At 45.0% G+C, this 17,145-nt stretch overlaps 1 protein-coding gene across 3 annotated transcripts in view; it reads right to left on the bottom strand.

The window, feature by feature from the left end:
- Positions 1-17,145, bottom strand: part of kcnk5b (potassium channel, subfamily K, member 5b) — a 42,008-nt gene that overhangs the window by 23,386 nt on the left and 1,477 nt on the right. Inside the window, exon 2 of one of the 3 annotated variants that reach the window (XM_057352488.1) lies at positions 7,690-7,816. The exons of 1 other annotated variant lie outside the window; for it this stretch is intronic. In XM_057352488.1, the coding sequence (XP_057208471.1) occupies positions 7,690-7,740 (51 nt within the window). In that variant the 5' untranslated portion in view covers positions 7,741-7,816. Of the gene's footprint in view, positions 1-7,689; positions 7,817-15,391; positions 15,625-17,145 lie in introns of those variants that run through there. One more of the 3 variants, XM_057352490.1, reaches the window with a different exon arrangement.

The raw sequence follows: 17,145 nt of genomic DNA, 5'->3' as shown, positions 1-17,145 counted from the left end.
ATAGAAACGGACACTTGCAAGCACTGTGCTGGACTGTATGTATCTGTATCTGTGTGTAGAGATGGAATTGTTCAAAAGGTTTCAGAAAGTACTACAGCACTACACATAGTGCAAACATAGATGAAAGAGATGAAATATACATTAAGATATAAAAAAATGAAAATTAAACAATAATAATGCACTATATACAAAAGTGAAAAAATATTGACAGAAAACAACATTAAATGTTGTGAAGATGTTATTTCACTGTTTTGAGCGTGTTGAGCTCCAGGTTGTTGCGATTGCAGCAGACAGCCAGCTCTGCAACCTCCTGTCTGTAAGCAGACTCGTCTCCATTGTGGATGAGGCCGATGATGGTAGTGTCATCTGCAAATTTCAGAGGAGACTTTTGCATTGCAATCGTTTGTATACAGGTAGAAGAGCAGTGGGAGAGCACGCATCGCTGAGGGGCACCAGTGCTGACTGTGAGAGTCCTGGATGTGAGTTTACCCAGCTTCACTAGTTTGCTGCCTGTCTGTTAGGAAGTTAGTGATTTATTGACAGATTGGGGTGGGCACGGAGAGCTGGGTCAGTTTGTCTGAGAGAAGGTCAGGCATTATGGTATTAAAGGCCGAACTGAAGTCCACAAATAAGATACTTGCATAATTCCCAGGTCTATTAAGGTGTTGCAGAACATAATGCAGCCCCATGTTGACTGCATCATCAACAGACCTGTTTGCTCTGTGGGCAAACTGAAGAGGATCCAGCAAGGGTCCAGTGATGTCCTTCAGGTAGGCCAGGACCAGTCTCTCAAATGACTTCATAATCGCAGATGCGAGAGTGACCAGTCTGTGGTCATTAAGTCCAGTGATTTTTGGGGGACTGGAATGATAGTGGAGCGTTTGAAGCAGTGGGGAACTTCATGTTCAGACCTGTGCGAAGATGGGGGCCGGTTGGTCAGCGCAGACTTTTAGGCAGGTGAAACACTGTCTGGGTCTGGAGCTTTCTTAGTCTTCTGCTTCTTGAAGACCCGGTTCACATCCTCTACACATACCTTAAGTGCAGGTAGAAGGGTAGGGGAGGCAGGAGGTGGGGTTGCACGGGCGTGGATAAATGTGTGAAGTTTAGATCAGTGCGGGGTGTGAGTCTGGTCTTTTAAAATTGGCAGGAAAACACATTCAGATCGTCAGCCAGTTGTTGATTCTCCACAGACTGTAGGGTGGTGACTTGGTGATGTTCTTCAGACCAGTCCATACTGACGCCGGGTCGTTGGGCGAAAAATGTTTTTTCAGCTTTTCAGAGTAGTCTTTTTTAGCCACTCTGATCTCCTTTGTTAGTCTGTTCCTGGCCTGGTTGTACAAGATTTTATCCCCACTTTTGTAAGCATCCTCTTTGGTGTGACGAAGCCGTTTGAGTTTCCCAGTAAACCATGGTTTATCATTATTGAATGACAAGAATGTCCTGGTAGGAATGCACATATCCTCACAGAAACTGATATATGAAGTCACAGTCTCTGTGCTGGTCCAGCCTTCAAAAACACTTCAATCAGTGCAGTCGAAACAGGCTTGTAAATCCTGCTCTGCTTCATTAAGTCCATCTTTTTACAGTCCTTATTACAGGTTTAGCTGTTTTCATTTTCTGCCTTTAGGTTGGTATGAGATGAACTAGATAGTGGTCAGAGAGCCCCAAAGCTGCTCGTGGGACAGAGTGATATGCATCCTTAATAGTGGTGTAACAGTGATCCAACATATTCCTGACTCTGGTGGGACATGTAATGTGCCGTTTGTATTTTGGCAGTTCACAGGAGAGATTTGCTTTGTTAAAATCTCTGAGGATGATTCAAACAAAGTCTGGATACTTTTGCTCAATTTCTGTTATTTGTTCGGCCAGTTGTTGAAGCGTTGCGCTCACGCATGCACGCGTCTGGGGGAATGTACACATTCGCGAGGATTAAAGAGGACAACTCCCGCGGCGAGTAGAAAGGTTTATAGTTTACTAAAGGGCCTTTAAATTAGGACAGCATACCGTTTTCAGCGTTGTTACATCTGAACACCAACTTTCGTTGATGTAGAAACACAACCCACCAAAAAGTTCCAAAAGCCGAGCTCTCGTAGCTTAGCCAGCGCGTTTCCCTCTGCGTCTGTATGGCAGCGCTGTACCTCCAACTAGAATGTCCAACAAAACGTCAGAATAATCAAAAACCGGAAAAATATAATCTGGGATGTGTTGTTTAATGTTAAGGAGTTCGTCTCTAGTAAACATTATTAAAGAAGAATGACAAAACACAGAACAAACAAACAAAAACAGTAGAAGGATTGCGGAGCTCAGCATTGTGACTGCCATTCGCAGCGCCATCTTGTATGCATCTAAAATTTATGGATGCACCTTGTGCCTTTTGTTGAGAGAAATCAATAATTCACAATACATTAAAAGCAATAAAATAGAAAACGTCTTGGTTACGGATATAACCTCGGTTCCCTGATGGAGGGAACGAGACGTTGTGTCGAACCGACAGAATGGGGTTTGTCTTGAGAACCTATCATCTTCTGAGTATTTAGAAAAGGCCAATGAAAATTGGCGAATGAAATTTGCATGCCGGGCTCCTCCCCGGATGTCCGGGTATAAGAGGGAAGCCGGCGTGCTCATTCATTCACCTTTGGTTCGAGGAGCCTAAAGCATCCTCCCCCGACCGCTGGGGTGGGCGGCCAGTGTTGTGGCATGAGGGACACAACGTCTCGTTCCCTCCATCAGGGAACCGAGGTTACATCCGTAACCAAGACGTTCCCTTTCTGTCGGTCTCTCGACGTTGTGTCGAACCGACAGAATGGGGTTCCTATGGAAAACGCCACAGCACTGAGCCGCGTCACAATCTCTGCGGAGCGACGTTGACTGGCCTGGGCGAGTCAGACGAACACGCTAACGCGAAATTATGACCTTCCAGTGGAGAGGAAGGGGGACCCAGAGCTTTCCACAAAAAGTTGGGAAGCCCCCTAACGCCGGCCGTCACGGGCGGAGGCCTGATTCTCTAAATGGCGAGAAGCCGCCCGGCACCGTACGGGCCACTGGGTAAGCATTATTCCCCCCTGGGGGGGAAAAACGCTGCAGAGGCCACTACCTACCGTAGGGAGGAATTAGTGGAGACACCACATGGTCTCACCATCAGGGGAGAACTCATGGGAGGAATGTGCGGACTGCAGGAGTTAACCGCAAGGTGGGAGTCCACCTGGGGAGGTCATGGGTTGCCAAGGTGGGAACCATTCATGAGGATACATCAGACGGAACAGCCCACGGAGGGGGGGTTACCACGTCTGGAGCACTAGGTCCGGTTAGAGCTATGTGGGAGATAACTCAACTGTTCCCCGGCCTAAGGGGGCAGGGCTGCTCTGCCCAGCCTGTCCCCTGGAAGGGTGCTTAGTGATGGATGGAATGGCTGTTCTTTACCCGAGGGGAAAGAAGTGAGGCGGGATCGCCACTGCTCCCCCCGGAGGGGGAGGGGCTTCCGCAGGCGTATGCCCTACCGGCTGCCGGTCCCACACCTTGCCAGGATGCGGGCTGACACCGGTTCCGCGCGTAGGTATTAGAACCTCACGGAGTTGTTAGGCATAGCCCAACCCGCAGCTCTGCAGATGTCTGGCAGAGAGGCGCCCTGAGCCAGCCACGAGGGGTGAGCCTCACCCCCAACGGGCAGGGGCGAAAGAGATCGGTATGCCCTAACGAGGGCATCCACGATCCAGTGCGCCAACCTGGAGACAGCCCTCCTGCTGACCTCCGAAACAGACAAAGAGCTGCTCAGAGCTTCTGGGCTCTGCGTCCGGTCCAAGTAGAGGCGCCGTGCGCGTACTGGACACAACACTGAGAGGTTGGGTCTTCCTCCCCGGTGGGGAGCGCCTGCAGGTTCACCACCTGGTCTCTCGGGAGAGTGGTGGGAACCTTGGGCACGTAGCCGGGGCGGGGTCTCAAGATAACATGAGAATCCCGGCCCCGAGTTCTAGGCAATCTGTGGACACGGAGGGTGCTTGTAGATCCCCTACCCTCTTGGAGGTGAGCGCCATGCGGAAAGCCGTCTTTATCAAGACTGAGAAAGAGTGGCAACCCCGAGAGGCTCGAAGGGGGCGGGGCCTCTTGAGGCCCGCCACCTAGGTCGCAAGAGGGTACGGAGCGCGGGTAAGGTGGTCACCCTCTCGCGCCCCTTAGGAACCTAATGACCAGGTCGTGCTGTCCCAGAGGCTACCCAGCACTTGGGTCATGATGAGCGGCCGTAGCGGCTACATACATTCCCAGTGTGGAGGGGGAGAGGTTACTCCCCCGTCTCTCTTGAGGACTCGTACCCGACCGAGCAAGTCCGCAGGTCTTCTCGCCAAGAAGAGCACCAGGACGAGAAGAGGCACTACCTATGGGCGTATAGCCGCCCAGTGGCCGAAGCCCTAGCCTGAGTGACGTCCCAACCGGACCGGGGGTGGGTCACTCAGGATCTCCTCGTCCCGTCCAGACATGGAGACCAGGTTTTGCCTGGGATGCCGTAACGTGCCCCTTCCCCTGGGGAAGCTGTCCGCCAGGGGGAGCGGCCAGGGGGGAGTTGTTGTCAGAGCCTCAGCTCCGAGAACCAAGTCCTGGTTAGGCCAAAGGGGCATAACCAGTACCACTTGATGCTCCTCTTCCCTGGCTTTGCACAGGACCTGTGCAATGAGGCTCACTGGGGGGGAAGCGTACTTCCGCTTGTCCCGCGGCCAGCTGTGCGCAAGGGCATCCGTGCCGAGGGTACCTCGGACAGGGAGTACCAAAGCGGACAATGGGTGGAGTCCGGGGAGGCAACAGGACCACCTGTGCCTGGCCGAACTGCCCCCAAATGAGCCGGCTGCGCGGGGAGGGAGTCGCCACTCTCCGAGAGGCGTCGACTGACGAGAGAGCGCATCGGCTGTCTGGTTCAGGACGCCTGGGATGTGTGTGGCTCTCAGGGAGCTGATCACCTGCTGACTCCAGAGGAGGAGGCGTCGGGCGAGTCATGTTAGCTGCTGTGAGTAAAAGAATACGCCACAGCAGCTGTGCTGTTCGACCGGACCAGCACGTGCTTCCCTGCACGAGAGGTAGTCCTCAATGCAAGTAGCACAACCAACAACTCTAGGCAGTTGAATGCCAACGTAGGCGGGGGCCCGTCCACCGTCCCGACACTGCTTGCCCGTTGCACACGGCACCCCAACCTTGCAGGGAGGCATCCCAAAGGGGACCCCTGTCCGCAAGAAGGTCATGGAGACCAGGGGGTTAGGGTGTGTCGGCAGAAAAGCGTGTGACCATACGCCTGCTGCCGGTGTGCCACGCTCTCCAAGGAACTTGACTCTGCAGCCAGTGTTGGAGCGGTCGTATGTGCACCGACCCGAGGGGGACCACCCCCGCCGAGGATGCCATGTATCCCAGGAGCCTCTTGTTACAGGGGGACCGCTGACTGTCTGATCTTCAGGCAGTTCAACACTGACCGGGCGCGCTCTGCCTCTGGGAGGCCGCGAGGGTGCGGGCTTCCTCGTCGCGGGACTCTCTCCCCCCCGGGGGGTGAGCGGGGCCGCTCATGAGGACAGAGTCGAGTTCCCTACCGAGAAAGAGGATGCTCTGCGCCGGGGAGAGCTTGCTCTTTTCTCAGTTGACCTGTAGCCCCACTGATCTAGGTGCCGGAGCACCAGGTCCCTGTGTGTACACAACAGATCTCGAGAGTGTGCCAAAACTTGAGCCAGTCGTCGAGATAGTTAGTACCCGCACACCTCCTTCCCTACGGGGAAGGAGGGCGGCTTCCACGACCTTCGTAAAGACTCGTGGAGACAGGGACAGACCGAAGGGGAGGACCCTGTACTGATATGCCCGTCCCTACGGAGGATCGAGACATGAAAGTACACGTGCTTCAGGTCGATTTCCATGAACCAGTCCTGACGCCTGACGGACGCCAGGATGCGCTTCTGCGTGAAGGCTGGTGTTTATACTCGACATTGCGCTTCGCCATGACGCAACGTCGAGTTTGCCGTTCACCATCGTGCAGAGGGTGAGAGCGGCTGTGGTAACCCAGAGAGAGAGGAAACTCTCCTTTTTGAGAGTAAGGGGGCCAGGGCCGGAGGGGGCCAGCAGATGGAGGGACGGGGCAGGATCCGTCCCCATCCGACTTCCCAGCGATGTGGCTGGGGTCGGGCCCAATGGTAGCCTCGAACCCCCTGAGGTGTTCCCATGACGGCCGCTGCCCCGTGGCTGCTGATGGGGCGATGGTCTCCTCTTCGCTGTCTCCTCCAGGGGAGCCGCCTGAGTGGGGGGCGTCAGAGCTGGAGGGTGTTGAAGAGGACCAGGGCTGCTGGGAAGCAGACAGTGCACGGGACTCGATGGCCGAGGCGGCCGAGTCGTGGCACGGAGGACTGCTTCTTACTGTCGAGAACCCTCCGGGGAGGCCGCGTGCGGGTCTCGCGCCCCCCCGACGGGCGGGGGGTGTGCGGGGCCGCTGCGGCTCGACAGTAACACCAACCAGCCCCCCCTTGCGAGACTGGTACGTCGAGAAAGCGGACCTTCTCAGCGTTACTCATCTGCGCAAGTAATGGCCAGAGGAGTTTCTCATGGACCACAAGTGTGGACATCGTCCGACCCAGGGCCCGCGTGGTCACCTTGGTCGCCCGTAGAGCGAGGTCGGTGGCGGCGCGGAGTTCCTGCATAAGCGCTGGGTCGGTCTTACCCTCGTGGAGCTCTCTCAATGCCCTGGCCTGGCAGGAGCCATAGCGTGGAGAGAGGAGGCAGCTTGGTCCGCCGCAATGTAAGCTCTCGACACCAGAGATGCCGAGACACCACATGCTTTGGACGGGAGTCTAGGTCGAGCCCTCCCAAGTGGCCGCCACCTACGGGCACGAGTGCACCGCGGCGGCATACTCCACCTGGGGGACACCGACGCATCCTCCAGCTGTCTCAACCTCGAGGGAAGAGAGGGTGACAGAACTTTGTTTGACGTGAAACGTGCCGGGAAGGGGCGTTTCAGGTCTTACAAAGTTCCTCATGCACTTCCGGTAAACACGGCACTGGGGGCGGGCGCGGCTTGGAGCCATGCTCAAACCCGAGGAGCCATGTAGCCAGCCGCGAGCGCCGGGAGAGGCAGTGCGGGCACTGCAACCCAACACTCACGGCGACCCGGGAAAGCATGGCTGACATCTCGACATCCGCTTTTTCCTGGGCTCGACCCCCCGAGGGAGGGAGCCCGAGGAATCGTCGGAGTCGGATGGCAGTACGTCACCCCCCGATGCTGCAAGAGAATCTCATCATTACGCATCGTGTCCGAATACGTGATTGAGGAATAAGACGGCGGACCGTCTTTTTTGGGGAACGGTCAGACGAGCGAAACGAGGTGTGAACGGTCCGTGAGCCGTGGCTGGCGGATTATCGCTCACAGTAATCCTCATATCACCCTCGCTGCTTGCCATAGCGGACGGCAGGGCCGTAGTCCTGCCGCCACTGAACGGGGAGCAAACGAGGTGGTGGCTGAGTCCCGTGGGAACACAGCCACCTGTGACGCAACGTCTGAATCGTCACCGCCCGCAGTGCGGGCAGGACGTATCCACAACGTCTGCCCCAGCGTACTGGAAGCAGGCATTGTGTCCGTCCCCCTCCTCGATGAGTGTGTTGCACCCATGAGAACAGCGGGACAAGCCACGCTGGAGAAATTTACTCTTTTAGAAAAGGAAATTTTTGCTCGAACACCTCCGGAACTGCCGAGACGCCCAGGGGAGAGTCACTGCAGGAAGGGACCATCCGCTGTCCACGTCGTAGATTCCAGCAGAAAGAATGATCACCCAGATCGTAGAGAAGCTCACCAGATGCATAGGCTCTGAAGAACAAAAGGTGAATGAATGAGCATGCAAATTTCATTCGCCAATTTTCATTGGCCTTTTCTAAATACTCAGAAGATGATAGGTTCTCAAGACAAACCCCATTCTGTCGGTTCGACACAACGTCGAGAGACCGACAGAAAGGGAATCCTATTTTCCTCATCTCTGTACCACTTTTCTGTGCAGAATGTTTGCATTTCCGATGATGTGGACTCCTGCAACTGCTACTGAGTTTATCCAATTTAAGAAATGTTATTGAAATAGACAGTTCTCCAGACACTTTTCTCAGTATCACATGCATGGAACACTAATGGGTATAAAACACAATTTCATTGCAATGCAATAAATATATCTGAAAGTAATCTGTTTGAAGTGTTCCTGTGGTCCTAGGTTTTAAAATGTGTCATAATCTTCAAGGAACGGTTAAAAATATGGACATACCTATGTCTTTTGACGACAACCAGCCAACAGCAGCGCTGCTGATCACTGGGCTCTTCCATCGATATACAGTATGCTGCCTTTCTAAACAGTGTGTGAGCGTGCAATTATCCCAGAAAATTTAATCCAGATATACTAATCATCAACAACAGGTGCGTTCGAAGAACCGAATTATCCAGATCATGATTAGCGGGATTAGGTCATCTCGGATGTTTCTTTTGATCTTGGATGTAGTAAGCAACGTACGAAGAACGGGCCCCAGGAGTTTGAATAATTTAATTTAAAATAAACACAGGTTGATATATGTAAAATTTAACAGGTGTGTCTTGTTACTTGTGTAAATCAGGATACGCAGTATTAAAATAAATATAAATCTGTTAAAACATTTATTTTTAAAACATACGGTATTCTTTCTCAACTTTGATGGGTGTGTCTTGTTACTGGTTTTAAATTTAAATGTTGGTTTTATTCAAAAATATATAACAACACATGATATTAAAATGTAAACAAATACAGCAATTAATTTCCTATAAATACACTTTTCGTCCTATAACTACACTTTTCAATTTTAATTTCAAAGGATTAAGCCTAGTAAGCACCTAGAAGAACATTTCAATGGTGGTATTATGCACGTAACATAAGACAAAAAAAATTGAAATGTAGACAATTGAGGAGTGTGCACTACACTGCCCTCTAGCGGACCATGCTGCAGTTGTTTTGACTGTTTGAAATTCTGATATGTGAATATATTAATTAAAAATCTTACATATGTATGTATGTCAACCTCAAAGGGTGTGTCTTGTTAACAACATTTCAACATGTTTCTTTTACTCTCATATGTAAATCAAGATATCCGCTGTAGAATTATATTAAAACCTGTTAACATAGAAATTCTTTAAACATCCAGCATTTTATCTCAACTTCCAAGGTGTGTCCCAGTTCATAGAACAACAATTAGATATTGGCTGAATTTCCAGAACAATGGCACAACACATGCTATTGAAATGTGAACTAGGGATGGGCGCTTTCAAAACAGGCTTCATGAAGCTTCAAAAACTGTTCTGAGTCTTTGTTTTGAATCAGTGCTTCAAAGCAGGTGTCAGATTGGCCAAGTCATGTGATTTTTAGCAAAGGCTTCATTATGTCATTACTTTTTTTACATGTTTCAAAACTACAATCTTTTGCCACTAGGAGGTGTTAATCTCAAAGTGAATTTATGAACTCATAAATTTAACCTATAGTTTTTTACTGATTGATGTGGTCATTTTTACTACACAATTATTAAAGCACAAATAAATTATGTTTGTAGTGGTCTATGGTCAGTGAAGTCAGGATGGTTTCCATTGCTCTATGCTGTTACGCATTTACTTAAATAAGTATTTAATTGGTTTTAAAACACCAATATATGTTACACAATAACAGCCCAACAACATAGCTCATTTATTTGGCACTACAATCAGGATGAATGTGGTAATATCGCACACCATGCTAATGAGACACAAAATCACTGCATGGGAAATTCCCACACCGCGACAGCCTTGGTAAGCGTTTATTCCCTGCTAACACAGTAACGTTGTGACGACGTACCTGGGACCGGACCATATTCATTGTGTGGCGATTACGTCCCAACGACCAAACAGGCATGTTGTTAATCGTTTTGATAATTTTATTTAAACACATCGTCCCTCACATGGAGGATTAGATTAATGTGTGCGTTAAAGATTCAATTTTATGCATAATTTGAGTAATTTTCTATTCAAATATGTTTTATACAAAGTATAATGATTAATAGGCTAAAACTTAACACAGCACTGTACATCAGCATCAGACATTTTATTTAGATACTGAAGTCAATGACATAAATAATTAAATACTTCTTCAACACAATATAGAGGATTTAAAGCAGATATTTATTGACAGAAACGAATAAACATTATGTTTAAGCTTAACATTATATTCTTGTCTTACCACATAAGTTGTATGTATGTATAATGGGAGGCAAAATCTGTCTGGTTATAAGCATTCTTTCAAATATCTTTCTCTATGTTCATCAGAACAAATACATTTATACAGATTTGGAACAACTCGAATGCGAGTAAATGATGACAGAATTTTCAATTTTGGGTGAAGTATCCCTTTAAAGTTTAAATCTAGACTAAAGACGCATCTTTTTAATATTGCATACACTGCACTTCTATAATATAAATCCTCTGAGGGTTTAGGCTGCATTAGTTAGATCAACCGGAACCAAAAACACAACTGATGTACTTGTTGCATCAAAGAGTGCAGAACAGTACTCTACTCTCAGCCAGTCTTGTCTCATTGTTCCAAGGTTACCACAGCGAGCAGGATGCAGTTCATGGCCTGACCTGATGGTAAAGCGGAGAATGGGAAGCGGCGACCTGACAAGAGCTGTTTTAGAGATGATAGAGCTGGATAAAGAAGGACGCGGTCACCTGACACGTCTTCGCCACAAAATTTCAAATGCTATTAGATTATTAATGATAATCTTAAACTATAATTTACCTTATTAGTAAGTTTATTTCTTTTATTTGGCTTTGTTGTGCAAGCTCTCTGGAGCTTGTGCAGAGGCAGCAGCTTTTGCCAGAGGGGAACTGGAATCCCCTGGTTGGGCCTGGGTTCTCCTGAGGTTTTTATTCTCGATTAGAGTTTTGGGTTCCTCGCCACCGTTTGCATACTGTTTTTTGCACTATTTGCCTGGCCGGGGGGGACTGCTTTAGAATTTTAAAGTTTTAATTAATATTGCATATAGGAATTTATAGTCTGTTATATTTGACCTGTGCTTCTCTCTCCTTTATCTTAAATGTGTGCTCTCACTGAGCGTGTGTGTGTGTGTGCGTGCGTGCATGTCTGTGTGTGTCCCCATGTGGGTCTGTTATTTTTACAAATTATTAACCAATCTAAAGTGTTGAAAATAGCTTGAGAGCAAATCTCTTAACTCCATTGGACACTTCAACTGTCTGAGAAGTCTCGTAACTCCACCTCTTCTTCACTCCGCGGGAGCCTCTCGGCATTACGTCTCCTGATTGAAAGTTTTTTTAGACAATAACAAGTGAAAATAGTTACATTAGATACATTTGAGTAGGTCTGTTTTGTTAAAAATCGATAGCTGTAATGCTTCGGTGCAGAAGGAAGCCCGTGAGCCACGAAGGTAAGTTTGCGAGCTGATTCGGCTAATTTCCGCCTATTTGACAGCCTAGTCAGCTCATCGTTTTTTGTATTACATCACTTATAGTTCTTAAACCTTTAAAATAGAGTTTAGGAAGATGTATGTAACCACAGTCGTTAGCTTTGGTTAACTATTGAAGCCTTTTCTCTTGTCAAGAGGCTCAACGCGACCGCCGACTTTATTTGCGTGCAGATTAATTTCCGCCTATATTTGACAGCCTGTTTAACGTTTTATTTTGGTATTGCATCACTCATAGCTCTAATGTTTAAAATAGAGTTTAGGAAGATGTATGTAACCACAATCATTAGCTTTCATTAGCTCTTAAAGCCTCGTCTCTTGTCAAAAGGCTCAACGCGACCGCAGACTTTGATGAACACTGCTGGCAGCAGCGACGTCTGTGTCCGTACCATTCTTATCAATGACAGCGTAATCTCGTATCTCCCTTCTCCCAAGTCATAAACCTTGCATCTCCGATTAAACATGGTTTTGGGGAAATGTTGTGTTAATGTTGGTACACAGCAGTATATGACAGCAATATAAGGTATAATACCAACTTTAACGATACATGTTTAATAACTCAAAAAATATGCAGTTTTTTTTTATTTCCTGAAAAATAATGGTTTTGGAGATACGAGGATTCCGCCCGACAGCGACGATATTCATAATCATATTTTAAATCTTAAAAACTTCTATATAATTGAAAATCTCTAATAATGTCCTTCTTATATATAATGATGAAATTTATTAATTTTTAGTTTGTATGCAGTAGATCATTGGAGTCTATATGACACCTAGTGGCCGTTGTTGGTGTAACGATTAAAAGTATCCCAGAAATCACATTTTTTGTGATATCAGCTTGAAATTTGAAACAAAACTTGATTAGAAGTATGTCTTTAATTTTCTGGCATTAATTTAAAAAAATTTAAGATGTTTTAGTAAAACAAAACAATGTTTATTTATTTTTTTATTATTTTTAAAACACAATTCAACTGCTATAATTATTATTTTTGTATTTCATTTTTCAACTTCAGACACAATAAAGTATAGAATCTCTTCTTTAAAACAAGACCAAGATTATGTCTCTAGACAAAAGCATTCCAAAGTTACAATGATTTAAAAGTTGAAATCACTTTTTAGCCCCACCCTCAAAAAAGGGGACCGACAGTTTAGGGGTTTTAAGCTATCACCGTAGAAAACTGATCAATCGCAATCGGGCACAGCTGAGAGCACCCGGGCTAAATATGAGTACGCCCTAAGAGATCATTGAATCATTTAAAGTGAACCACAGAGAATGCAAGATGTGAATGAGTTTTGCTCATTTAGTAAGACTGGTTAATTCAGTTGGCTTTTGTGGGCTAAAAAGTTGAAAATGTTTGATAAAAAAAACATTTCTGTTTGGTGGAATAAAAGTAATGTTTTATATAACTTAATAATTGTCATTTTCATCTAATTTTATTAAAACTTTGAATATGTCAAAGTCACTTTGGTTAATAGGGATGCACCGAAACGAAAATTCTTGGCCGAAGCAGAACATGATGTGAAACACTTGGCCAAAGGCCGAACAATACCGAACACCGAACATGGTTTTTTGCATTTCTTCTATTTATTAAGTCATTTTTTTCACAATTGCACAAACTGAATAGTCAAGATGTGCTTTTTATAATTTGTCTTGCTTTCAATAAAATACAATACAACTTAATTTAAAATTGAGCAAAACAAAGTAAATTCAAACAAAAAATTGTGCCCTCTCCCTTCATGAATAGCCTATATTAATTAGGCCTATAACTGACTGCTAAAAGAATGTAATGCAAGTTACTCTGTACCCCTACAACAAAACACTTCATTAAAAACTGTCATTCCACATTAGGCCTATAAACTAAAAATACTAATTAACTAAAACTGTTGGATTATTATAGGCTACATTGCAAAATGATTTGAGAAAAAAAAACATCCAATGCAAGCAATTCTGACTGATTGACAACCATTTCAGTTCACGTCTCTCCTCCAAACTCCACTCACAAAAGATGACTGTTCTCTCAGAAGGTGCACAGAACATACTTTGACAAGTAGTTTAGTACAGGGAACTGTGTGCACGCGACCACTGTATGATGTCAAAATATGTCACGAGCAGCGGGGCTACTGTCAGACCGCCCGCTTCCGTCTGAAGTAAAGTTACCGACCGGTAAAGACGCTTTCATTCGGAAATTTACTTCCGTGCGCCAAGTCCCATTCTGTGTCTTTCTCTGACACTTTAAAATGCTCCACACACGCACGCACACACACGCACGCACACACACGCACGCACACACACTGCCAAAATGTTTGCGGCAGTAACAAAGCGCACGCGTGTCTCTCTCTCCCTACCCACTTGAGGGGCGCAATCCACAGTTTGAGAACCCAAACCTCTGATCTAAAGGTCCATGCATCACACATCATGACCACTCTGCAGAGGTAAGGGATGTTTTTACACTTATCCTTACAGAAAACCTCAGGTGGTGCACAGCATGTTGTATTTCTAGCTCTACTTTTTACATTTTCTTTCTAAAGTATTGCAATATATCGCAAATGTGTATCGTATCGAAATACATAGCAATATATTGTATCGTGACCCATCTATCGTGATATGTATCATATCGGGAGGCACTTGCCAATACACAGCCCTACTATGCAGTGGCCTAAGTCAGTCAAAATAAAACTAAATCAAAATCTAAAGATTATACTAGGATATTCTGTACATCATGTTGGTTGCCCTGCTGAAATAGCCCATCAATAGAACACCCTTTTTTTTATTTTGTAATAGAAACATGTGTTTCATAATGGTATTTTAATGTAAACCACTAGAACTTATGTAATACAATTTTTTTAGCAGGGTGGGTTCACGTAGAAATAGTATATCACAAATAAATGACTTTATAGCTGGGTTTTCACATGGATCACAAATGTGCATTGAAAATTGCCAGGTGATCAAACCTGTGCTTTAGGGATTGTGTACATATACCATCTACATTTATTTACATTTACATTTATGCATTTGGCTTTTATCCAAAGCGACTTACATTGCATTATACTATACATTTGTTTTGTTTTGATCTATGGCTAAATGTAACTCTTAACTGGCTGAGAGACAGTGATTAACAAAACCAGCATGTCCTCCCCAGCTGTCATTGGCTACTGAAATCTTGCTTGCAACAAATCTTTCAGAATGCTCTTGATTACATATAGAGACATACTCTATGCTTTCGTGAGTGTGGTAGTGCTCATTGGTTGTCGATCTGGGACGGGTGAGTAGGCTGGGGGGAATCAGAGTATACTCACTACAAAAAACTAGACTACACCACTGCGTCTGCCCTCATGCATGTGCCATGAGAGCACCACGACACATGCACATTAGTTTGAACCACTATGATCACATGGACTATTTTAACAAAGTTTTCAGTATTTTTCTGAACCTTGACAGTGAGGATTACTAGGGCCAGATTCCAAAAGTATAAATAGGATGCGGGCCAGTTTTTTTTTTACCATATCCTCATTTCTTCTTTTATTTTCTATTTCTATAATTTATTGCATTTTGTTCCTTTTATATTGTTTTTGTTGCTGTTACTTATAGGTCATATATTAAAACATGCACACAGATATTGCATCCAGTATTTGTGCCTTTTCATGATATTTAATTAAAAGGGATATTGTCTTTTTAATTTAATTTTATATTCCTTGATGTGTTAGTTTACCCAAAAATAAAATTGCTGTCAGTTTACTCACCGCAGTACTTCCAAGATGTGGGTGGCATTGTTTTTTTAAGAAGATATTTATGAATATATTTGGTTGAATTAATGAAAGTCAAAAACGCGAATACATTCAACACACAAGTAATCTCTGCCCCTTGTGATGTTAAACTGGCATCTTATAAAGCAAATCAATAGATTTGTGCAAAAAAACTGAATGCTACCATCACATCTTCGGTTGAATTCCAATCGCATTCATGTGCCCCACGCACTTAGAAGGGCAGATCCTTTGTAGTGCGAGTTCTGGAGGGAGATGAACAGCTTTTTTCATCAATTTAGCCATTTAAATCATACATAATGAATTCAGTAATAAAAACAACACAGTTTTTCCCTTATCTGAGACAACCGTTCACGTGAGGTACCCTTCCTGCAGTTACTTTCAAGGGCGCAAGGCGCGTTTTGTAACGCTACCTATCGCATGTGCAAAACGACTGCCTGTGGTTGTGGATTGTCAATTATAACGTTGTAAATAACATTACTTGGACAGACCAATCAAATCGCTTCATAAGACTTCAGTATATTGTTATGAGCCCAGTGAATTACTTTTGTATTGAATGAAGCAGCGTTTTGGACTTGTTGTGGCGTCTCAGGACGTGCATTTATTTAAGCACACCGTTCTTAAAGTCTCTACACTTATTTGAAATGTTAAGGCGGGCCAGGTCAAGATGATTGGCAGGCTGTATTTGGCCCGCGGGCCACCAGTTGACTAGCCCTGGTGTAGAACATCATACGGATGAGTAAAAAATGACAAAATTTAGATTTTGATAATGATCTGATTAATATCTTTTGTATACCATTTGTAAACAACGTTTCTATGGTAACCTCTCACGCCGGCAGCCCAGATTCAAGCTACACAGAGCATGAGGAGTTTAGAAGAGCGAGCGTCATGCTTTTATTAAAAGTTACGGCTCTCTGTGGCCTATGATACAGAACTCGTTGCCTCGCTATAATCGCATTTTTAAAAACACACCATGCAGCAAAGTATCCGGTGAGCAGATGGAAGCAAACTGCAACGAGTCAGTATGGATGCACTGTGTTTAACTCCTCATATCCGTGTGAGCAGTGTTTCTTGCATATAAACCATATGAAGTCCATACATACAACTGTCAAGGTTGACAGAGGAGTTTCAATGCCGGTATGTAAGTGTCTTGACCATGTACTACGAAGCGAACTACAAAACTATTAGCAAGACGCTAGTTATGTTCGTTTTAATGAGGTGTTGCACAGACCGATTGGCGTATGGCATCAAAGTGCCGCGAGAGCAGAACTCTGTGTGCTTTAAAAACTTTCTCACGGTACTCTGATGTCAGACATTTGCCGATCGGTCTACAAGCATTTCAAGAAGTCGAACATACCTAATGCAAACTCAGAAGACACATATGCAGTTTTTTGTGAGTACTATAGGAACGTGCACTTTTTAAAATTGTTATATGTTAGATATAATGACGTTTAATTGAATGGAGGCCTAATGTAAACCTGTAAGTTGTTTATAAGTAATGGAAATCATTTTTTTGGAGCCCCAGATGTCGATTTCGTTTGTTTCACTGTTTTTGAGTCGTGTGTGGACATGTTATCTTATCGAAGGAAAACAACAATTGATCCCCACATGAACCAAAAGTGAGACTGTGGTCTGTGGACATAAATCAAGTTATTAGTATTGAAGTCATTGAAATATATATGAACAGTTTGGTTCCAAAATAAGATAACTCCGTTTTTAATATTTTCAAAAATCATGTTTTTTTATTGCGCATTCCAGTTAATATCAAACAAACTGCAGTTGGTTTGTATTGATTTAAGCCATAATAACTCAAAAAATACATCTAACTAAAACACAATAAAAACATATTTGAATTTTATTTTAGTCATTTTGAATATACATACATATACACATACACACACACATACATACATACATATA

The sequence above is a fragment of the Triplophysa rosa genome, linkage group LG15, assembly GCF_024868665.1.
Source record: "Triplophysa rosa linkage group LG15, Trosa_1v2, whole genome shotgun sequence".
NCBI classification, from domain to species: domain Eukaryota; kingdom Metazoa; phylum Chordata; class Actinopteri; order Cypriniformes; family Nemacheilidae; genus Triplophysa; species Triplophysa rosa.
Note: the sequence above shows the minus strand (reverse complement) of the source record. Positions and strands in the feature narration are given on the sequence as shown.